The sequence below is a fragment of the Scomber scombrus genome, chromosome 11, assembly GCF_963691925.1.
Source record: "Scomber scombrus chromosome 11, fScoSco1.1, whole genome shotgun sequence".
Lineage (NCBI taxonomy): Eukaryota > Metazoa > Chordata > Actinopteri > Scombriformes > Scombridae > Scomber > Scomber scombrus.
In genome coordinates, this window is record NC_084980.1 from 6,156,705 (window position 1) to 6,181,686 (window position 24,982).

At 38.9% G+C, this 24,982-nt stretch overlaps 1 protein-coding gene across 2 annotated transcripts in view; it reads right to left on the reverse strand.

Annotated features, from left to right (window-relative positions):
* Window positions 1-24,982, reverse strand: part of ctnnd2b (catenin (cadherin-associated protein), delta 2b) — a 136,184-nt gene that overhangs the window by 906 nt on the left and 110,296 nt on the right. For both annotated transcript variants that reach the window (XM_062428552.1, XM_062428553.1), the window contains 9 exons: window positions 18,995-19,112; window positions 17,198-17,380; window positions 11,058-11,231; window positions 10,420-10,570; window positions 7,943-8,204; window positions 5,671-5,755; window positions 5,368-5,494; window positions 1,744-1,872; window positions 1,304-1,380 (listed from right to left, as the gene is read on the reverse strand). In XM_062428552.1, coding sequence (XP_062284536.1) covers window positions 1,304-1,380; window positions 1,744-1,872; window positions 5,368-5,494; window positions 5,671-5,755; window positions 7,943-8,204; window positions 10,420-10,570; window positions 11,058-11,231; window positions 17,198-17,380; window positions 18,995-19,112 — 1,306 coding nt within the window. The remainder of the gene's footprint in view (window positions 1-1,303; window positions 1,381-1,743; window positions 1,873-5,367; window positions 5,495-5,670; window positions 5,756-7,942; window positions 8,205-10,419; window positions 10,571-11,057; window positions 11,232-17,197; window positions 17,381-18,994; window positions 19,113-24,982) is intronic.

Genomic DNA, 24,982 nt, shown 5'->3' on the forward strand with positions numbered 1-24,982 from the left:
GTCACAGTCTGAGAGAAGAGGACTAAAAAGTTACATTTGAAAATGACAAGAGCTGAATCCAACCCAAAACACGATACTTTGTTCACACTTGTAACATGTAGCAAAACTCTACTACACTCTACATATTAACTTACTTGTAGAAAGCAATGAACTATGTGAGTCCCAGACTATCAGCAGACAGAATGGTTATTAAGAGCATGGAGGCTTGTTCATGTTAGATAATAATAATATTTGTCTGTATTTCTAACATTAGCATGTATGATGTTTGTGCTATTTGTAACATTAGCTCCTTTTCTCTGAGAAATGACAGGTGGAAAAACGTGACCGCTAACAAGCCTGACTCAGCAGTAATTACTTTGACGAGGTCAGTATAGTGCTATTTTTTTAATAAAAGCAAATGTTCGACAATACATATTTGTTTTATAACTATTGGTGGCTGTAACACAGTTTAAGTGTCTGTAGCTGAATATGTTAGGGTTTACAACAGGATGGCTGGCTGACAGTATGTTTAGGTAGCTTGTAAACTAGTAATTAAACACAAAATGGATTTGATTTATCAGGGGTGAAATACCCATCAGTGCTGTGGCTTAAATTGCAGTGAAACTGCCAAGTCGCAGGTTTTGAGATCCAGGCAGCCTCTAACATCGTTGCCAAATGGTGTGATAGGTAATATGAAAGTCTTTTACTGGCAGCAGTGTAGAACTGAAGGTCAGACCCTGAGAGAAATTCACTGCAGCACTCCAATAAAACTAAAACAGGGCTGTATAAATGTGTGAGTTTAAGGCAACCTTTGTAGAGTATTCACCCTATAGTACAACTATTACATTTCTATACAATTTCTATAGAAGCTTACACTTTTGTTGTGATAGTACGTCTCCATCTAGAACTTACTATACAGCTGTTCCTTCTCTTTAAGGTGAGATGAGTCATAGAGAGGTAAGAAGACATTGCCGCAGACAGAGAGGGCAAGAGACTGAAAGAAACTTCTTCTATCAGATGTTGAGTGTTGTGGGTGAGATGTTTTTCTCTCAGAGAACCTGGGACACCTAAAACCTCTACGCTGAAATGTAATCATTAACCTGCCTTTGGTGTTCTCATTTTCCCCCTCTGTTTACATCTCTCTTTGTTATGTTCCATGACTATTGCTCTCTTTTGTCAATTGGTAGCTTGTGTAAATAACAGATAACGCATCTCAATAACGAGATACGTTTCATGATCAATTTCAGGGGTACAAAATTGGTTACACATGTATACGTAATATAAATATGGACATTTTTTTAACATAGAAAAGGACTTGTGGTACCTGATTATACTTCAGGTCATCAGTAGGTGACACATATGCTCCTCTGTGTAGTGTTGAAGACCCACCAGAGATTTGACCTGTAAAGACAGTGAAGATTAAGACTTCAAATCATTTACTTGGATATTACCGTAAACACATACAGAAGAGTGTGGATAGACTGATAGACTGTAACATCTCAACAACTGCTGGATCGATTGAAATTTTGTTCAGGCATTCATGATTCCCAGAGGATGAATACTCCTCACTTTGGAGATCCTTAACCTTAATCCTTTGGTGCCACCATCAGGTCAAATATTTCAATCACTCAGTGAAATATCTGATTAACGCTGTCCATTTATTGGTATAGTTTTAACTAAGAAATTGTAGAATTTCATAGTTGACTTTCTCTAGAACTTAACAATGTGCGTGTGTTTTTGCGTCAAACAGTAGGGAATTCCTACCTGTCATTGTGTCCTTTCGGGATGTGTGTTCCCCTTTGTTGCCATGGTAAGTGGCATTGCCGGTCAACTCGTAGTCTCCCTTCCTCTCCTTCAATGCCATCATCTCTCTGGGGGACGCGGGAGCGCTCGCTACACACACAAACACACACAAGGGGAATATCTTTAACCTTCAAATCCATCATCCGCACACTTTTGGACACACAAGAAGGAGTCTACAGCTAGAATGACAACTTTCACACTACACTACACTCTTTTCACAGCAGAAAGGCCAGAGTGATTTGAAAATTGTTTCTTTTTGTATGTATCTTTACTCTATGTATTATTTCAGCTGTCACACTCTTTTCTCAAATCTTAACCTTTTTGACCAGCGTGCAATTTAAAAGAGGTATATACTAGGGATGAGCGAGTATACCTTTATCTGCATCTTTTCAACCAATCCGTATCCCTAATTGGAATGGGCGGGACTTAAAACAGAAGTGGGCTGGTCCCATATTAGGGTGTTGGTAATTTAAGCTTAAAATGGATATGTGTTGAAGCAGTGAGAGTCGTGAGCTGTTAATCTATGTGGACAGAGAGGCTGTGTTTATAGCAACATTGTGACACAGCTATCCAATAGGGATTTTTCTTCACCACGAGAACAGGTATTGACACATTTTACTCGCATGATATTTGTGCTCGTAAAAAAGTACATTATCCACTCTGGATCATTTCATCTAAGAATTCGGCCTAACCCTGGAGTGGTCCCTCCTACTGATTTCTGCTTTACTATAGCCTCTGTCTTTTTCTTCTTTCTTCCTCTGTCTGGCTTCAGGCCACTCTCTCAGCACCTGTATTTACTACACTTGATGTACATCTAATTCTGTCACACTCCTCTCTCCCCAGGAGCATTTCCTACCCTCTATTCACTATTGACAACTCTGACTGGCACTTTTATCTGTCTCAGACTCACCCACAGAACCACTTGTACAAGGAACAAATTTGAAAATTGCAAAAGATAATATTCACATCCACAGTTGGGGAAAAAAACACAATACATGCTAGACTGAGAGGGGTTGGTGGGATCAGTGGGAAAGATAATGAGTTAGATCTGGTTAGCCATGTTGGAGGAAACCTGGCTATTGATTCAGTGCCATATGGTTCACAAGCGTTTCTTCTAATATTCAAATCATTATCAACAGCCTTTCACATAGAAGCTGCTGGCTATGATGCAGCCTGCCAGCCAGCACGCGTGGCTGCATCTGTCTCTTTGTCTCTTTTCTGCTCCTCTGTACATTAAAACACAGTTAGCATTGATCCATATGCTCATTAATGCTCCGCTACTATCACCAGTCTATTGTGATATCGGGAACTTCAAGGCCATTTGAAAGCAACTGTTGTGGGAATATACAATCTAAGGCTTGTTCACACAAAGGAGACATTTCTTTTGTATGTGAAAAATGTCCACAGCAGCGAAATTAAACAAATGTCTTGATGTACCATCTGTGACTTCCTGCACACTTGTAAACAGAGACACAGAACAAAAAGTAGGAAATTAGCCCCCAAACTACAGTATTTATCATTTTGCTGCTGAATGTTGACAGCCTCATAAATCTTTTTGTCTCACAAAACCTAGTTAAAGCTTTCATGTATGGTAATTTCAAATTGATTTGAATTATGCATTGGTTAGCAGATACAGAACAATACATTTCTCTACCAGTCATTCAGTGTCATAAGATATGATTAAAACAATACAGATTGTCTACTATAGTACCTTTTAGACTTGCATCTTATTATCTAAATGTGATGGAAATTTTTCATGTTGGTCTCATGAGTCAGTTTTATTTAAAGTTACGACAGCAGCCACAATCAGGAGCAGGTGGAGGTGTTTCTGAGGAACTGAGGTTGTTAACATAATGTTGAGAGCTTTGCGTGTTGATAAGCGTTAAAAAGCAGTTCAGGCCTGTGGCATCATCACTCTTGATGATGAAACTGAGGAGTGATGAGCTGGCCAACTGGTTTCTATTAGCTGTTAAGTCCTTTTTTGAGTTGCTTTACTCTTACTGTACATGTTTCATTGAATCTTCTGATAATCTGTAAACCTTCCCACACAGCAAAGGACTGACATGAATGTCATCAGTTTAACATAAAGGCTACAGCAACATAAGGTAAAAAATTCACAAAGAGAGGTTAAAAGCATGTAATGGTAAGAGTAGCCTACTGTAATGCAATTATGTCTTGATTGTCAGCTCTTGTGTGCACCACAAACACTGTAAATGTTTTATGTTACTGAGTAGTAACATAACAAAAGAGAAAATATTTTATTATTAGTCTATTATAATTATGTTTGATTAGTATGATTTCAGTTTCAAAAGCTTTTAGACCCTGCCAAGAAAATAAGTCCTGCATACAAAAATATAACTAGAAGTACCAGCTCGCTTCGCTGCTGTATGCCTCCACAAACCCATCAAGTTGCACTTAACATCGATGTCTTCCCAGACTCATATAATACTTGCAAGTGTATGTTTGGCCAAGCTGATTCTGATTCTCAAAGCTGTAACCATGACAGTAGACGATGCTTCATGTGGATGTTGAACAGAAGATCTCTACAATCACCACAGCCTTTTACCTCTGTGTTCTTCTTCTCTCTTCCTCTGTCTGGCTGCAGGCCACTCTCTCAGCACCTGTATTTACTACACTTCATGTACATCTAATCCTCTCACACTCCTTTCTCCTTAGGAGCCTTTCCTACCCTCTATTCACTATTGTTAACCCTGACTGGCACTTTTAATTGTCTGTATCTGCCTTACTCGCCCAAAGAACCACTTGGAACAAATATGAAAATTGTGTTAGATAATATGGACATCTAGAGTTGGGGGAAAAACACAATACATGCCAGATTAAGAGGTAGTTAGTGGGATCAGTGGGAAACATAATGAGTTAGATCTGGTTATCCATGTTGGACTGGACTGGCTATTGATTCAGTGCCATATGGTTCACAAGTGTTATGTCATTATCAGCAGCCTTTCATATAGAAGCTGCTGGCTATGATGCCGCCTGCCAGCATGTATGCGTGGCTGCATCTGTCTCTTTCGGGTTTCAAGGTGGCCACCCACGATTAGTGTCACCCATTCAGTATCCGATCAAATGTGAAATATCTAATAATCGTTTCATCCTTGAGTTCAAGTGGATGTTTGTGCCAAAATTGAACAAATTCCCTAAAGGCGTTCGCGAAACAATGGGATGGACGGATGGAAAAAGTTAAAAGGAAGTTCAAGTACCAGTTTTACTTCACTACAGTGGTTGAGTTAATGTACACAGTTACTTTCCACCTCTGATCAGCAGAGGATATTGCCATCAGTCCAGACATACTGAGGCCTTGGATGGCTCATATTAGTCAAACCTTAATTTCAACAATGCAAGGGCGGACTCTTTAGGAGGCCCTGTGCAAGGATTCCACCTGACAGCGGTATAATTTGTCGGAAACTGCCTTAGTGTGAAGGTTAAAGAAGACCTTGTTTGACTGGACTGTACTGACGGAAAGAGTGATAGAGGACAAAAGGGAAGATGGGGGAAGGTGGATGCATATGTGTGCGTGTATGTGTGTGTGTGTGTGTGTGTGTGTATGTGGAGTGGGGGTGTACTCACCTGATCGATTGTTGGGCGAGGTCCGTACGGGTGAGATGGAGGGAGTACGAGAGGATGAATAAGGTCGCTGTCTGTCTCTCTCTATCGTGGAGGAAGAGCCGACAAAATGGTACTGAGAATAGCCGTCCTGGAGAGGAGAGGAGAGGACAGGAGAGGAGAGGAGAGGAGAAAGGTCTTAAACATGTTATCATTTCTAATTGCTCAGTTTTCAGTCTGTCAGTAAGGTAAAAAGAAAAAAAGCCAACAAGACTGACATGCCCCATAATTATACAGCCAGAGGACACTTTGCCATTCAGACTTTACCTTTTTGTAGAGGCTGCGGAGGTCTCTGTACTGCCACATGCTGTTTAGGACTTGAGATGCTGCTTTCACCACTTTAGGACTATGTCTAGGAATTCAGCAGGGAGAAGAAAAACACACAGAATAAAGCTTGACCGTCCTTAGTTTCATTTTGTGCTACAGTAGTATGAGGTGTTCGAGCACTAAACCAGAATGTGAAACATTAACTTACTGAAACCTAAGGAAGAAAATACCCAGGATGCACTATGCCAATGCCATCTTTATCTCAACAAAACTGAGAACTTCAAATGTTCTCAGGCCAAATTGCATGATTGCCTGGTTGACTGATTGGCCAATATTTAATTCTGCATCCTCCAGGTTTTGACACTGCTGATGAATGGCTATGGGTCTAATTGGCTCACATGCCCTTATCAGTGCCTGGGAAATTAAAATGAGTTCCTTCAAGCCATTTTTGTAAATGTTATTGTTTTGGATGATGTGATTGCATATCCTATCCTCTTGCACTGGTGCAAAGCAAATGCTCTTTGAAGAATGAGAAAATGTGTAATATCTATGGATTTATACCCTCCTTATGTCAGCTTTGAATAATGACTTTGATTCTTGAAAGAGCACTGAATAAAAAAACACAACTTTTGTGTTAAAGTAAGAACCAAAATGTGTCATTTTTTATTATAGAGGCAAACACAGTAGCTAAATATTTAGTCACAGCTGAGCTAATCCTTTTGACATATGTTTTAAAATATATAAAATATATTAGGCCGTAGGAATGTATAATTTCTCTGAAAACAGCTTTTACATCTAACCTAATTTAACTAAAGCAAGAGAGCAAAAATGAGATATATCAAGTTAAAGCTAGCTAGCTGGTGCTAGAATTAGCCTCAGCTCAAGCTAAAACTTAGTTTATTAACTGATTTTCCCTGGTTGTTATCTGCAAATGAGAAAATATTCATTGTGATGAAGTGGAGAAAGGACTTAGTAAAACAGTTAGTTATTACACATGCCAGTAATTAAATAAGGTAGTAGTTCAATCTAGTCGTAATGGAGAAAAGTCCAGCAAACCTCCTGCTGAGGGTAACTAGCTTAGCAGTTAGCAGGAGTAGCTGCCTTCTCAGCTGTTGACTTGTTTAATTCATGCTATTACGTGATGTTAAGGGCAGCCCTTAAGTCACATATTTAAATGTGTTAAATTGATCAAATGAATAATTGATATAAATATGTAATCATTTTGATGTATTAATATATATCATAGAAAGACAGACACAGACCTAACGAAACCAGGATACATTTAAATGAAGCTAAACTCTAAATTATTAAAATCAAGTTTATTTTCTTCTACAAAGTAGTTCAAAAAGGTTGCTGCACCCAAATCATTGTTCTTTTTATTCAGTATCTCAGTGTCTAAATTCAACACAAGAGCACTTAAGAAGGCTTAGGCATACTTTTTGGACTGACTGTGCTGACACGCCCCCTGTTCTCTCTCTGTTTTGTCTTTAGTTATTTGGGTAAAATAATCCTTATAAGCCTTATACGATTCACTCTCCACATATTTCTTTTCTGTTCCTACTGTCAAAGCAAAGTGCAATGAAATGTAGGAATGGAGGTAAATAAACTGTGTAGACAGCGAACAAGAGAGGAACGGTCAAATAATCTTTGGTCCTTATTTTTTCTTGGCTGTTTTGACTGTTGACTCATAGCTCGAAAACAAGCACAGCCTCTCTACACCTTTTTCTTTCTCCCTCCTCCTGTGTCTCTGCTGCAGTCTCTTTCAGCTTCACCTCCCCATTCTCCACCACTGTCACATGCAGCCTTTTGTCATTCAACCTACTTTTCCTCTGGGCTGATGAATTTGTCTTCCTTTGTGTCTCACTCCACCTGTTTGCTATCTGCTTTGCTAATGAACTAATAACTAAATACAGAAAAGCAGGCTGCCAGTGAAGCATTAATATGCAGAAGTGCGTATCCAACAATCAACATTTGGAAATATGGAGACAATTAAATGGAGATTGTATTTAATGCAGTGTCTGCGACGTGGTGACTGTGACGCACGAGTCTCTATTTGGTGTGATTTGTCTTTTAAAAGATCCAATAACAGCGCTTAAAATAAGTGGTCGTAAATTGAATACTGAATATTTCAAATTCTGGATCCACTTTGAAAAATTCAGCAACAATGATGCAAAGTTTTATTTTTGATTGTAACTAAAAGGCAAGACAGTGATGCACCTGCGTTTTTTTATACACCCTCTTCTATGTGACAACATGTTCTCATTCGGCTTACTTGTCTCCTTTGCTGCGGGCGATGCCGATGAGCTTCTCGATGCCACCGGCGTCCCTCAGGGCCTTGGTGTTCTCCATGTTCTTGGTGATGACCTCATGCAACGCGCAGCAGATAGCGGTGATGGTGTCGTCTGACATGGTCTTCCCCATCAGTATGCTGCTGTTGGTGCTTCCTCCACCTCCACCTCCTCCTCCCCCTCCGCTGTTGTTGTTGTTGCTGCCACCGGGCAAACGGTGCACCAGGTCCCTCATGGCGTACTTACCTGTGGGCACAGAGGGTAAAAGTGACAGAGTGGGTGGGGAAAGAGTGGAGTTATGTAGGTTAAAGTGTTTGGAGATGTAAATGAGGAGAAAGTGTGGAAATGGGGATGAAAAAAAAGACCTTTTGAGCTGTTACTATGCTAACTTGGATCAGTATTACATGTCTTGTGCTTTTGGCAGCATCTTAAATTTCACATTGACGCCAATAAAGCAAAAAAATTAGAAAGCAGAGTCAAAAACAGCTCATTTCAACATATACTGTATTTGCTTCTAAGTAAGACATTTTATCCCATAATAATTTCAGTACAGTCCCTAACTAGACTATGTACTCTCCTCTTTTCCTTATCTAACTTTCAAAATCCATCAGAAAGCTGAAGGTCTGAACTAAAAATACAACCTGGTTTGGGTGGGCTGTCAGACGATGATGGAGAAATGAGCACGTGGCTTAAAACTGACTGAATACATTTCCCATGACATGTCAGTATTGCCATCGGACAGTCGTATCCACTGTGCCCTCTGCCCCTAATTCTGATTGGGTCATCACCCTAGGGCGATGGAGTGACCCGTTGACAGTTTATATTCACAGTATGTGATTTTTAATGCTGTGGCAAGAGAGCATCCACTCCGGTTTTTTTTTATTAATATGTCATTAAAAAATAACTAATGCTTAATATAATAATAGCCTGATATTATGATTTTTAGGTATATTGTGACTGTAATTATGCAGTTGCAGTGATGTACAGTATAGTCTGTGTACTTGGCGGCATGTATGTGTGAATGTGGGGATATCATGGCTGGATCAACCATATGGGCAAGTGCCCAGCAGCCTTTGAGCAGAAAGGGACCCTCAATGAATGGGAAGAAAAAAAGACAAAAAAAAGTGCTTTTAGAAATAGAACACAAGGCTTGACCAATTCTCTTGATGTTGATAATTATGGTCACTGTCAGAAACCTAGTATGTCCAAAACACAATATTAAGTTACAAGTTTTCCCTCCGACAGCAGCTTTATCCAGTCAGAATAAAATAAGTTATCTGGGGGACATGAGCTTTATTTACAGACAAAAGTCAAGAAAAATGTGTACAGTTTGAATGACGGTAAACACTACAGCTGAGATTAAACTAGACCAACTTTCTTAATGACTCTTTGATTTTCAGCAAAAAAAAGCACAATTCTCTTCAGATAATCAAAGTAATTCACACAAATAAATCTGCTTATGACATTAAGTCGTGATATATAACCGAACCATGTAAAGAGCTTAATTTAACTGCTGCCGTATCCTCATGGTATTGGCAATATTCACATTATTGCAAACATAACAACACTGCAAATGAGGCTCTCAGTCAAGTTTGGAACAGTGCAGCAATAAAGTTGACTCACAGAGGATCAGTCTGTGCAGACAGTATTGACATCTACTGCTGAAAGCTCCAAGGATATAATTACACAACATACTGTGTCTCTAACACTATTTCATCGTGTTAACAGAACACAACTTAGGGCAGACAATATGTCCTATCAAAAATATACAGGCATGCCCAGTGGCAGCGTGATATATGACATTACAACCTACATACACTATACACATGAATGGATGCATTCAGCAAACACACACACAAACACACACACCCACAGCTTAGCTCACAGCCTGAAGCATCAGACAGAGTAAGTAGAAGGAGGCATGTGGTTGTTGCTATGGGGACCAGCAGAAAAGCAGAGTTCACATCACAGTTCACAGACATCATTCTGTCTCCGAAGGAAAATCAAGCATCAAACGACGAGCCAGAGCGACACTACTATCTGCTTGAAGAAAGAAACTATCTGTATATCTGCGTAAATACACACAAATATCATAAAAGCACACTCAGTGCCGCTCTGCCTTTCCACGCACAAATGATCCTCCATGCAAATTACATTTTAACTGCTCTTTTAAAAAATGACTGCTAGACTTATCCACTTTAACAAGTGTCGTATTCTGCATTAAAGCAATTCTGTACGTGGGTGGAGATAACTGCACTTGTTTTCAGTGTCATTATCTTCAATTAAGGCATATTACTCCACTGGTATCAAGAAATTACACTCAAAGAAAAATTCTTAAACTAAGTTGATTTGCATTAATAATTATATTATAGCCTTTTTTAATTTAATGCATTTTTTTAAATGTTCATTTTTCTCCCTCAAATACCTTTTTAACATTGATTACTATGAATCAACTACTCACCAATGAGCTCCTTGTTCCTGATGTCCAGGGCCATGTTTCTCAGAGCAGTGGCCACGGCACACACCACCCGGTCGTTGTCTATCCTCAGTAGCTCCACCAGGATAGGGAGGCCCTTCTCCTTGCGCACCGCAGCCCGGATATAGACAGACCACTGGGTGCAAAAAGAAGGAGGAGAGGGGTCAGATGTGGACACACAGATTTGATTTAATGCACTTTTATACACACATCTCCTCTTTTTTTTCTCATATCTGGTGTGTTATAATTCACTTTAACTGATGTGTGGACACAACAGGCTGTTTCTTGTCAAAAAGTATGTGATCACAGATATGGTGTTATGGCACATTTGGTAAATTACGACTGGGCATTTAGAAAACATAATTAATTATTCCAGCTGCTGAAAACCACTGCACCTTTGAAACATGATAGGTGACTAGAAAAAGTATTTATTCCTTTTAACACCGTTACATGAAAGGGTTGATTTCAGAGCACTATACACTTCATGGTTGCACTCATACATGCATGGGAACATTTTAAAGGGCCAGTAAGTTAAGTTTGCGTGATATGTTAGAGTGATATTTGCCAAAATATTTCCTTGCAGATGTCTTGTAGTATCACTATATTATAGCCTAGGTCTTTACCTTCCAGCTGCCAGCAGCTAGGTTTTGCAGGGCCCCAGCTGCTCCCTCCAAGGTGTCTGGGTTGGAGCACTCAGACAGCAGTGTGAGGTAGGGCTTGACGATGGTAGGGTGCCATAACATCTGGATGCCTTTCGGGGGCTCCGCCAAGTCTGGAAAAGGGCCGACGCCGTCCCACTGCGAAAGATGAGACATAATTCAGGAGATAAAGGCGTTTTGCATTCCGTTTGAGACAAGGTTTGACAGTGGTAAGGTGCCAGCATTGTCCCCTCAGGCAAGAACCACATAGGAGATTTACTATTCAAAAGCAGTACATAAATAAGGTGGCATTCATCTATTTGTGCATTTTTGTTTTTCCATCCCCTCTGTAATTGAAATCTGACATTTTCTCCTGCACTGATGATGCATTGTTAAAAAAAAACAAAGAAACATTAATAAGTGTGAAAATATTGGCTCTTGAATGCAGAAGGTTTCTCAACAATACTGCAGTATAATTTACACACATCAGTGGTACTGACATTTGACGACATTATGTTGATGAGAAGATGGTTCATTTTCACCAAAAATAATCATTACTTGCAGCCCTCTATATAGGACTTGTTTCATTGTATATGCCTTTATTTATTTTTTTAATATTATAAAAATATTATACAGCTCAGTAACAACAACCTGCCATCTATCAGTGACTGCAGACCTGGTCTGGCTTTTTGTGGTCCAAATTGATGATTGCAATCAAACTGCATTAAATAAAATAAAGTAATTTCACAAATATGAACCGCGGTGTCATGTAATGCAGCCATGTTAGGTCCAAAAACACTTCCTGTAAAATAATCACGAAAAAACCAAAACATTTACTGCACTTATAAACTCTCTATATTACTGTTTAATATACAAATGATACAAAAACATTGTATATAAAATGCTTTATTCTATATTCTGTACAGACATCTGTTTATTAAACTCCTCTGCAGTGTACATGGAGCAGTAGTAAGAGGGAAACGCTGTACATTAATAGTGTGGATGGTGCTGTGCTCTTTTTTGTCCCGTAGGTGTGAATGTGAGTGTGAATGGTTGTCGGTCTCTCTATATGTTAGCCCTGTGATTGACTGGAGACCTGTTCAGGGTGTACCCCGCCTCTCGCCCCAATATCAGCTGAGACTGGCTCCAGCTCTCCATTGACCCTCTAGAAGATGAGCGGTATAGAAATTAGATGGAGAAAATGGACTCTTAACATAAGTTGCGCATGCTAGCATGTACGGCTAACTAGCTTACTAGTACTAACCTAATCCCACTTTACTTCAAAAGTAAGGCAATTATTTTATATACTTACAAGTTACTGTAAAAAAGAAAAAAAAAGAAGCCCTGTTAATGATTAGTACATCCACTGTGCAGTATTTCTCCACTATTTCGGAGCTGGTCCTGAATGCTTATATTCAAGCTAACTTTTATAGCTCTTGGGGATGTTTACACTCCAGCAACCTCAGCCAAACTCATTATGTGAGATAGCAGTGTGGTTAGTTTTCATCCTAAAAGCCTTATAATGTTAAAAATTAAATATTTACTAGATTTCACCTTCATTTTTCATTATCACACATATAATACAAGGGCTAACTAGCTCCACGCTGCAATACAACAACACTGCTACAAGTCTGTGCGTGGATAATAAACAGGCTTACTTTTTGCCCGGGAGCTTAGCCTCAATTATGTGAGCATGATATCATGTACGCAGCCATTAAGTATCTAAGACATCCTTCCAGGGCTTTTGTTCAGTTTGAAATTTTAAAAAGTCAAACACAGACACCGTTTTCCGCCACCTCATGGAGCTAATGTTGGCTTAATTAGCTAGCTTGTTACAGCTATTAAATCTTGCATTTGCACACAGGAAAAAAATGTCAGTCACTGCCTTATAGTTACTTAGCAACAGTGAGAGAACAGGACAGGAGTTAGTGAAAGTCCAACAGACAGAGACAGTAACAAATGATAGCAACTGTATATCCTTATGCCATGTTTAGCATTATTGTCTTTGTTTAGTTACATGTACAGTATCTTTCTGTGTATTGTGTGCTTTAACATATTTGATCTGTATAGTTGATTCTGATTTATGGGTGTATATGTTTAAACATGTCCTGTGCACTGTATTTGTCATAGCCTAATATAAATTCACACATTTTGTTTGTATAAAAAATAAAATCCTCCCATCCTCCTACCATATGTAATGACGTAATCTGAGCTGACATCTGTTAAGTCTCTGTAATATTCCACACAATGGGATAAAAAAAACATGATTTTTTTTTTTTGTCACTCCACTCATTGTCTTCCTTCGCTACCCTGTCTGTCATTGATCTTATTATTCTTCTACTTCCTCTTCCTCTCTCCGCTCGTCCTTTTGTATTTCTAGCATCCCTTTTTACCTCGGCTCTCTCATTATATCTCATCTTAATCGACATATCCTCCTCTCCTCTCCTCTTTTTCTCCTCTAATTACCCCACAGTTGATAGAGTTTTGCCCTCTCCAACAAGCTCCCCGATCGCTACTTCATGGTAATGACCCACAGCTGCACTTGGAGTGGAGACAGACAGATAGTGGAGGGAAAGGGAGGGAGTTACGTGTTATTATTATGGAGAGGTTATGATTTGTCCCTTTACAATTTGATCCCAGGGTTACTTTTAAGATCCCTGGTTCTGCCTGGCTGCTGCCTACACAAGAAGTTCGTTGCGGCTTCTCTCGACAACTGCGAGTCAAAGGCCTGGCTCATCACCACCATTTTTAACTCTCCTTTCTCTGCCTTTGCTAGAAATGAAAGGAGGGGGGTAAAGCATGCAGGGCTAATGAGCAATTCACCCACCCAGATCCACCGGAAGTGTTGGGTTCTCATTCCCCTGCGGCTTCACTAAAAGTTGTAAAAGACGTCTTGCACTCGACCATAATGTGATGCTGATTGCTTATTAGCATGACAAGAGGTTAGAGCCTGCTCCAAGGCAGCAGTTAGGTTTCTGCCAATTCTTCAGCTAAAGGAGCTTGCTTTTTTTCTTTCTGTTTTTTAACTGAAAGGAGGATGAAAGTCTGCCTTTTGGCAACAGATGGACAGACCCAGGAAAATCCTTAGAGATGTACTAAATCAGTTTTTTGATTCTGAGCACAGGTAGCCAGTATACACAAAGTCAAACAAGGCTTAATCTGCAGGTAAAGCCGTAATCCCCTGATGCAGCTGTGTAAAAACCTCGCATTTTGATTCTTTGGTTTGTTGATCATGCATATTTTTTTTTTTACATCAAAGAATGAGATTTGTCATTCGAATCAAGGGTGTCATAAAATATCTGAACCCCTAGCAGATCTAGCCATCTTTTCATAGAAAACAAAAACCAAAACATAGCCACAAAGCAGGATTGGAGGTAGAGTAGTGACTAGCAGCGTGTGTTGATCGTAATAAAGAGGAGCACATTTGTTTGACATCATCATCAAGCCCTTCTTGATCTAACGTGAGCCGTGAGTCAGCTCATTCTGCAGACGTGATCCCAAATAATCCAGGTGGTAGGTGATTGTCAGGAGTCGACGTGGATAACAACTCTGGTTCCAACATCATGAATATCAAAGAAAGCTGTAATGCATTCATAAATATTCATTTGAGACTTCAGATAGTGTGAACCAAAGATGAACTGAGCCAAATTTCCACAGGTAGAACGAGCACAGAGCTACAATACTAAGTGAGAAACTCAGCTCTTACCCAACACTGACAACAAAATTATATTAGTAAAAACAAATAATGGTAGAGATGCTGTCTTAGTTTAAAAAATACCCATTAGATGCTAGAAGAAAAGATGCTAATTTTACACTGATTTGAATAATGCATGGTGTTATACAGTCATCCACTTCTGAAACACAGAAACTACTTTGATACGTGTCTAAATTTAAAAAAGTTCAAGACCTTCAACTAGGCCTGTCACGATATCTGTTGGACGATATATTGTTTCAGAAATAATCATGATAAACAATATTGTCATTTGAAGATCATTTTATACCACTAGTATTGATGATAATATAATAGATATAATAGATAATACACATCATGATGTTGATAATGATGTCATTGTACAATAAATTGATTTGAAATAAGTAGATCTGAAATGATCATGATAGACCTGCCTTCAACCTTTCTGTCTGTATCACAGTTATTATGCCTCACTGTTGAATCTGAATTGCGGACATCTGCCAGCCAATAAAGTCACAGCATTAAACAAACAAAGGTGAATAAGGCTGTGTCACAAATACATAATAAACTAAATATTTCATTCAATTAGGCCTCTCACGATAACCAGTTTTGTTGGACAATATATTGTCTCAGAAATAATTGCGATAAACGATATTATTGTCATTTGAAGATCATTTTATACCACTGATATAATGATAATATAATAGCATAATAATGCAAGCGGGGTGGGGGTTGTGATTGGAGCTCACTTTTGCAGTCTCCACTCAGGACGTGCACAGTGAGGAATGGAGGACATTACTTGTTTAGCCAATGTGACATGAATAGCCTCTTAGCTGCTAATGTGAAGTGTGGCAATATTGAGGTCAAAACGATAAAGGTCATGTCCATGTATCATACGATAAATCCATATATAGACATGATGATGTTGATAATTATGTTATGGTACGATAAGTCGATAACGTGATTATTGTGACAGGCCTACACTCAATAGTGAGCAGCAAATCAAGATCTCACTAATCATCGTCATTTTGTGTTGTCCATCAGCTGTAGAGTTTCACAACAGTAGTTTTATCGTCTCTAAATTGTCTAGCATTGCATTGTGGGATTGTTACAGAAAGTAGTGTATATGCCACGGACACTCAGCATTGGGACAAGTCAAATAATAAGGTAGAGGGTAAATGTAGTGCACTATACAGGAAATAGGGCATGATTTCGACATAGACTAAATAACTTTTTTTTTTGTGGTAGTTAAAGTTCTATACCTACTGTGTTGTTGTGAAATAAGAGAGAAGGTAAAAATAAACATAAAGTGACAAAGATTGTAGGATATCTCAACAGTTGAAGTGTGAATTAAAACCCACCAGGACCCTGCAGAGCCCACAAATGTTATTCACTTCATGCTAAAGGTGTTACAGGTGTCATATCAGCAAATGTATGATTAATAAAAACAAAACAATGAATCCGACACTCAGCAACTTTAAGACCCACAGTTACAACACTGAGCTAACAATGTGCCTGAGCAACAGTTTGACATATTCCACAGAGAGAATGTCCATCTGCTGCCTCCACTTCTAGCTGCCAGCTTCCTGCTGGTTGATGCCTCCTCTGATACAATACTGTCAGTACATAGGGACTCATATGTATTTTTTTTCTGTGTAGGGACCCAAAACTGAATATCTGCTGTCACCTTGTGTTAATGAAGCTTGCAGGCCTGTTTATTCTGTGAGTAATTTGCATACTCAGCTTTAATTGAGCAGTTGTTTTCTGTCATTGCCGCTGTACTGGCACACGATGTCGTAGTTAATTTGTGGAGAGATCTGTTTTCATGCTTTGTATTCAGCTTGATACAGTTATAGTGTGAGAACTGAACTGAACTTCCTCATGTTCAATTCATACACATTTTCAGTCTTTGAGTGTGTAAATGGGAGGTTGGAGAACATTCAGATTGAATGCATCACAAACTCTGCCTCATTTCACTTGCGGGAATTTTGCCACTGAATGTTTTTGAGGTCCAATATTTTTTCACTACAAATGTATTTAATACACATGGCAGATGCCAGTTGTAGCTAGCTGTCAGAATGAGCTGACTGCTTGTTACAGATAGGACTTGGTCCAATTTCAAGAGTTAGTATTGCTTCCCACGCATGTCTGAGGGACCTCAGGAGATATCTATGAAGGTCCTTTGAGCCTGTAGAAGAGGACAGCAGCCTTCAGACTAAACCAAAACAAAGTCCATGAGTCTGTCTGGATGTTTAGAGACATTAGAAAGTGATGAATCCACCACATTATTTTTTATTATTATCCACTTTATTATTAACTGCATGGATCTACCCTGACTAAATCCACAGAATCTCCAGCTCCAGAGATCAAGAGAGGAAAGGAACACAGACAAAAAAGACAAAAAGAAAGAAAGGAGAAATGTTGGTTTTCTCACCTGGTCGTGACCCTTCTTTTTCTTCTTCTTCTTGCCCCAGCATCCGGAGCTCTCTGCGTCCTTCCCACCTGTGTCACACAACAGGCCATCCAGCTCCTCAGAGCCCCCCTGCTGGCTTTGAGACGTCTCTGCAGCCAGACGGTACGACAGGTTCCTCAGGATGCACACACAGTTCTCCACGGTCTGATGGTTGAGAAGAAAGAGAGGAAGATGGAAAAAGATGAAAGTGTGAAGAGGAGGAGAAACAGAAGGACAGATGGCAAACAGACACACATACACACACACACACATACACACACACACACACACACACACACACACACACACACACACACACACACACACACACACACACACACACACACACACACACTTAAAGGTGCAGTGTGTAGAATTTAGCTGCATCTAGCAGAACAGATTTGGCAGAAATGGAATATAATATTCATTTAAATGTGTAAAATAAGAATTGTTGTGTTTTCGTTAGCTTAGAATGCCATGTTGCACTGCCATGTTTCTACAGTAGCCCAGAACAGAAAAACCAAACACTAAATCCTACACACTGGTCCTTTAAAATCAGTCTGTAGATACATATGCAAGTGGACACACATCAACATACACATTCAAAAACATACATGAAAATACTGTGCATTGCAAGCTCTGTATGTAATACATTAACCCGAACATGCACACACACATTCTGTGTGCACACAGTAGTGTAGACAGACTCGCGCACACACACACACACACACACACTAATCCTATTGTTGTGAGTGGCTATGCAGTCAATAGTCACAGACTTTGATCTCGTGAAGGATTTCTGCAGATTAAAAACTTCACATCTCCTTGTGAAGAGTCTCCACTCAACACACACACACGCACACAGTAGTGACACAGTCTAACACTCTTACACATCAAACACACACCTATACCAGAAACACATACAAGTGCATGCACACAAGCATACAAAAAAAGCTCACACACTCTCACTATGTTTCTGTGTCATTGGTTATCTGGGTTGAGTAATGTTTTACACTGTAAAAAAGATGTGCTTGGTAAACTCATGTACTCATGCACCTACTGACTTTAAACATGAAAAATATAATTTCTGAGATACATCTGACAGTAGTGTAGCTTGTTTCAGACCTGTACTTGGTGTAAGCGTAAACTACACTTTGATGCTCATCATTCAGTGATAGGCGATATTTTCTTAAAAGCCACATATCTTTATGAGCAGACTTATTATATTTTGACCTTACAAAAAACCTCACTAAGCTTTCATTTTTTGCAGTGTGGAGTTTGTGGCCAGCAGGCCTCTGGACATTAACATACAAACCACAGGGAAACAACTTAGACAAATTAATATGTATACATACAGCCTGCAAAGACACAGATAAAACACATTTGCATGTAAATTTATGTAAATATAAAATGGACTAAAAAGACAATCAGTAATCATCCTAAAGTACATATTTACAAAGAACAAATAACTATTGATATTTCAGTCCTTGGTCTGTGAGACACGCACATGCAGACACACACATACACAGTACAGGGCCATTCACACACAGTTAATCTAAAGTATACCTATGTGTACACCAGTGATACATTATGTTTTATTATACTATGATACTTTCATATTATTTTGCTGTGTGTGTATTTCTTGTATTTGTGTGTGCATGAGCTACTGTAGAGGCTACAGGAGTTTGTATATGGGCAAGGCAGTTGTAAATGTGTGTGTGTGTGTGTGTGTGTGTGTGTGTGTGTGTGTGTGTGTGTGTGTGTGTGTTTATAAGTTACCTTGCTGTCAATCTCACTGCTCCCCAGAGCTGTCTGGATGACGTAGAGCAGAGCGTCTGTCAGGCCTTCACACTCCCTCATCCTCCTCCGGGCCTCCTCGCCTGCAGAACTCACATTCCTATAACACACACACACACACACACACACACACACACACACACACACACACACACACACACACACACACACACACACACACACACACACACACACACACACACACACACACACACACACACACACATCATCAGTAAACAGTCCAACAATAAACTGAACATGTATTTTCACATACAAAACATGCAAATCTTCACGCTGCAAAGTAACACTAAACTTTAATTTTCCAAAAGTTTCTTGAAAGTTTTCTGTGTGTGTGCGTGATCATGTGGCATTAAAGTGTAGATATGTGCAACCTCATGTGTATGTGTATGTGACAGAGAGGGAGTGCCTGAGTGTGATGCCCTTTAAATGTCAGACTATTAAAGATAGCTAGAAGATGCTCATGCCCTCAGTGTCAGTGAGACGTGGCACCAAGCTGCCAAAACTCCATTAGTCACATTTGTTCCTCAGGTCTTCAACAACTAGCCTCAGCTTTTTAGTCTCAGACTACATTTTGATTTAAAAGGGCACAGAGAGCTTTTTCATGTTTTTTGTTATTTATATATTATTATGATGTCGGCTGTCGATGTTAAACATAGTTAAAGTTGCAAAAATTGAGGTTAAAGTTATGTAGAAATGCTCCCTGCAAGTCAAAACCCAGGGCTTCACAATGCTTTAAACACTTTGTTTGTGACGGTTTTTTTCACCTTGCTGATGAGCTGATGTCAGCTCGATGTGCATATGCATGAAAGTTGTCGCTAAGGTGTTTTCATGTGTTGTCTGTGTTGTTCACTCGCATATTTTGGATCCATTGCAGCTTGAATATATTTGAGAATATGACATTTTGAGTAAAGTACGAGAAAAAGTAGTAAAATGTGATTACTATAGTTTGCTGTGTTTGCTAACATGTCTGTTATATCAACGTTATAATCTGAAAATCTGTTAGAGAGGCACTATGGATAGATTATGCCAGTTTGAATGCTTTGAATCTTTCTTTCTATCTGGACTGACCTGAGTGTGTTGTGGTCATAACATTCACTTCTGTCTGTATTGCAGCAGATTTAAGATAGGACTGACCTTAAATGGGATGCTGTGGTGCGTAAATTACAAAAAAAAACACAAGTGGGGTGATATGTATTAGTAATGCAAATGTTTGTTTCTGTCTGACCCTCAGTGGAGTTTTGGTTTGATTAAATTACATGAGTGTCGTATTTTATCCGCTTGAATTTTTCCGTGTGTTGATGAGCTGTTCTGTTCTAGCCTGCATCTCTCCTGGCATCTTGAACCTTGACGCAAGGTTACCGGAGAGAACACAAACACACACACACAAACAAACACAAATACGCCAACACACACGCCTGTGCTGTGCAGCTTGTGACTAAGGACACAAACACAAACAGCCAAAAATAATAACTAATGGCACTTTTAATCTAATTTATATACTTCATTCTGGCTACTACCTGTAAATGGATTCGATTCAATCAACTTCAGTAAATTTGGCATAATCAATCCTCAGATTTTTTTCCTTGCAAGGCAACAAGTCTGCAGATTATCTTTTTTATGATCTTTTAGTGCCAAAAATCCAAATACTGTGAGAAAAAAAAACAAAAAAACACACTGCTGGAAAAAAGGTTATGTGTTTACAAGGGGAGCTTTCAAAAGAACAGAATTTGATTCATCCATAGGGCTGCTGCTGCTGCTGCTGCTACTGCTGTGAGAAAAAGTGCACAGACATAAATGACTCTCTTTTGGTAACAACAGGGAGAGATTGTTGCTTTGTCTTTAAAGCTGTAATCAAAAGCAAGAATCTGCTGGATGCCTCTGCATGTGTGTGTTTGAGTCGTGCGCAATGACATTCTGTCTTTTGTTGGAAAGTTCAGAGAAATAATCCAGGTATGTTCAATAACACACATTTTCTCTTTTTTCTAAAGACCAAGCGGTGTACAATAACAAAGACTCAGCCAGTTCATGAACCCCTTTCTATTTGCTGTTCGTAACAGTCTTAATAAGACAAAATTCTTTACATTACAAATAAATCTATGTTTCTCAGGTTGAAAAATTGACATTTTTTGTGATCACAAATATAAGTGCAATCTTACTTCAACAATGCTGTATGCCAATTTGGGTCGGCAACTTCAAGAGATCACTTGGTGACTTAAGGTGTGTGTCTATCCAACGGTTTTATTCACATTTTCAATTTAGAATGATTTGGTACATAAAAAAAAAAAAAGTTTAAAAGTTTAAAAAAAAAAAGGTAAAAAAGTTTGTGTATTGATAAAAAAAGAAAATGCAACAAAGTGCAATGGAAACAGACTTAGATTAACTGTACATTGAAGCGTCCGCCGAAGTGAGTCAAATCTCAAATCTCTGCTGGGCAATGAGGAGACAGCAGCGTTACTCAAATGACTACATTAAATAAACAGAAATGTTGTATTTCCATCATGTTTTCTACTGTAATGTTTGATGATGTCATCTCCTCTCTCTCTATAATGCTTTAAAGGTGCAGTATGTAAGATTTAGTGGCATCTAGCAGTCTAGCAATCTAAGGTGGCTGCAAAACGTATGAAAAACATGAAAGGCTCTCTAGAGCCAGTGTTTGGTTTGTCCTTTCTGGGCTACTGTAGCAACATGGTGGACTCTGTATAAAAGGACCCTCTCCCTATGTAGATATAAAGGGCTCATTCCAAAGTAACGAAAACACAACAGTTCTTATTTTCAGGTGATTCTACACAAATTAAAACATACTTATGAATATTATGTTCCATTTATACCGAGTCCATTCTTCTAGATGCTACTAAATTATATACACTGCTCCTTTAATGGTCTGTGATTGGAGAATTAGTGCCACTAACGGTTTATCTTGACAACCGAAAGGATCCACTAGCATTAAAATACTTCCTGCTTGTATTTATAGTTCACTTTTTTTTTTTTTTACATCACATTGCTGTCAGAATGCTCATTGGCTGGATAATTTGTCACGCACCTGCAAATTCAGTGCACATATTTTAAATTCAGTCTAGCAGCATAAGTTTCAATGTTCCCTGCACACACAAGGAGTGAAACAAGCAATGTGTGTGTGCGTGTGTGTGTGTGTGTGAAAGTGAGAGACAGCGAGGCACAGACAGGGCTAGACAGAATAGCGAAAGGGATAAAGGAGGGATAATATGAGAGAAGGAACGGAGTAATAGAAAGAGATGGAGAGCAGAATGACTAGACGAGAGGAGAGGGAGAAGGAGAGAAAATGAGAAAGCCAGGAGGATAAAGGGTGACGGACGGAGAGAGGGAGAGAGAAAGAGAGAGAGAGAGAGAGAAAGAGAGAGAGAGAGAGAGAGAGAGAGAGAGAGAGAGAGAGCAGGTGGCCAGCGATATACCAAACCCGCCATGAAATATTCAATCTTTAATCAGACTCCCAGCATTCCCTAACGAGGCGTGAGAAAGATGAATTAGCCCTTCGAGTTTGGGGAGCTGATCCACACAAAGCTATCCCCTGCAACACACACACACACTCGCACACACACACACACACACACACCACAATACTAGATGTGTGCACACATACAGTTTTAGAAGCTACCGAAGCCTTTGTTAGCGGCCGATATCTGTAGTTTATTTTCTCCGAGAGCAGGTGAGACATCATATTGCGGCTAAGATTAACGGGCCACATGTGTAGTTGGACAGAGACAAATATAGGCACACACACACACACACAAGCAGGAAGCCAGACAACTTTGCAGACAGAAATGCAAATGCAGTCATGGCAGTAATCCCTCTGTATTTTCACTGCACTTTTGCCACATCATTTGTAAATGTCAGGTGTCGTTCTTCATTAAACCGAATTAAAGGAGACACTCTATATATATTGTATAGCATACGAGGAATAATAAGATAAATCTAAGCAGCAAGAGACAAATATAGACACATTTAGACTGTTGATGAAGGCTCTGCTGTCATTTTTCTGTTTGCAAGACATGTTTTTTTCTTTCTTTTGATGCTGAACCACATCAAAAAATGTCTGGTAACAGCCAATGCGTCTGTGTTCGAAATATTTATGAGCACAGGCTCACAGCCAGAGAGACATTTCATCATGCAGTCCTGCTAATATTGAATGAGTTTTGGAAAGCATCTCAGCAATACAAATTTAATGTTGCAGGAATCCCTAATGATTAGCTATAACTAGTTTTTAAAGCCCGCAGTACCTTTTCTTAATTCATTTTGCATTATGAGACATGTTGGTCCAAGCTTGGTGATCAGGCTGACTATTAAACTGAATTGCCATTTCATTTTAATTTGTTTAACTCGGCCTGAATTATGTTTATGTTGGACGATTTCTTGTCGGTGGGGTATTTGTTTTTTTTAAACCCTAACTATCACCAAAAATTATTAATTAGTAGTCTGTTCTGTTGAGTTAATTTTTGGTTCGTTTTTTTAATATGTTATATTGTGTGTTTATGTTGCTCAGCATCGTCAAACCACCTAGACAGTCACGACAAAGCTAATTAGCTTAGCTTTTGGCTGTTTATACTACTTAAATACCTAATGATGTTATTTCCCAAACTGATTTTTTCTTATTTAATGATGAATATTTAATGATACACAGAAATATATTAAATTTGAAATCAAGTTTTCAGGGGCTTTAAAACTACAGGCTTTCTACTCCCTTCCTCACTGAAACTGATTAAAGTGATATTAAAGATGCTCAACACAGTGGATATTCTGATATTTGAGGTCGCCTTGAAAACTATGTTAGTCAGTGACTAACAAAAAGCAACTGAAATGCTGTGGACATTAATAACACAGTCGAATATCATTAACAACTGGTTCCATTAACAATTAGTAAGTGCAGCAATCTCATCACAAGGTCCATTTAACAGCTGGAGCTTTTGATCATATGGCATGATCTTCATCAGCAGTTTAGGGTTTGCCCATTTGTCATAGCTTTTCAAATTTGCCTTGCTGTTTGAACTTCTTGATATGAAGTGATGGTTTTGAAAGCTCAAGAACACAGTTAAAATACAACCTGTGGTGATTGTTTTCTTAACATTTCATTTCAAAATGATCTTACTGATCATTCATTGCTGAAAATGATTTGTGTATGATTTGTGTATGAATGATTTGTCGAAGAAGTCAAATAAAATGATCATGTAGTGGAATCTTCTAGAGTCATAATCACCTGCATGGGAAACTATTGTCTCTTTATATCTCTAAGGAAGACAAAATTATTAAAGTGGATTCTTAACCACAAAGTACTGGAGCACATTGTTAAACTGCACTGTAGGATTTAATACTTTGATACATTGCTTCCAGAGTAACTAACATTGGATTTTGCCAGAGGGGAGAGCACAGGAGGTCTGTAATGAAGGCCTGACAAGCAGTGTCTTCACTGTATGCCTTTAAGGCACATGCCATGATCCCAAAACAATATTATAATAGATTCCTGGAGATGATGTATTAGCCTGTCTGACACAGCCACTATCAAGCATACTTTCATTATGCCTCCTTTTCATCATCTTGTAATCTATATTCATAATTAGTGAGAATGACCCGACTCAATTAAATCCCACAACATGTACAAAAAGCTAATAATCAGGATGGTTATAAGTATTTGAGAAGACGACACTTATGGAAGTTGGTGACTACTTATGCTGCACTGCTCATAATGCAGCCAATCAGTAGCCATTAAGTGTATGTAGCTAATTGCCTGCTGAGGAGTGAAAATTAGGTTGTAATAAATATGCTATTAGTTAGCATTGCACTAGCCAATATTAACAATATATTCAAAGATTGCATGTTTGTGAAATGAGTCTCGTAAGGACAAACTAAGAGAATTATAATCTCATTCAGCTCATTGTTTGGTTTAGATTAAAGGTAAAAGATCAGTGATTTACTGTAAAA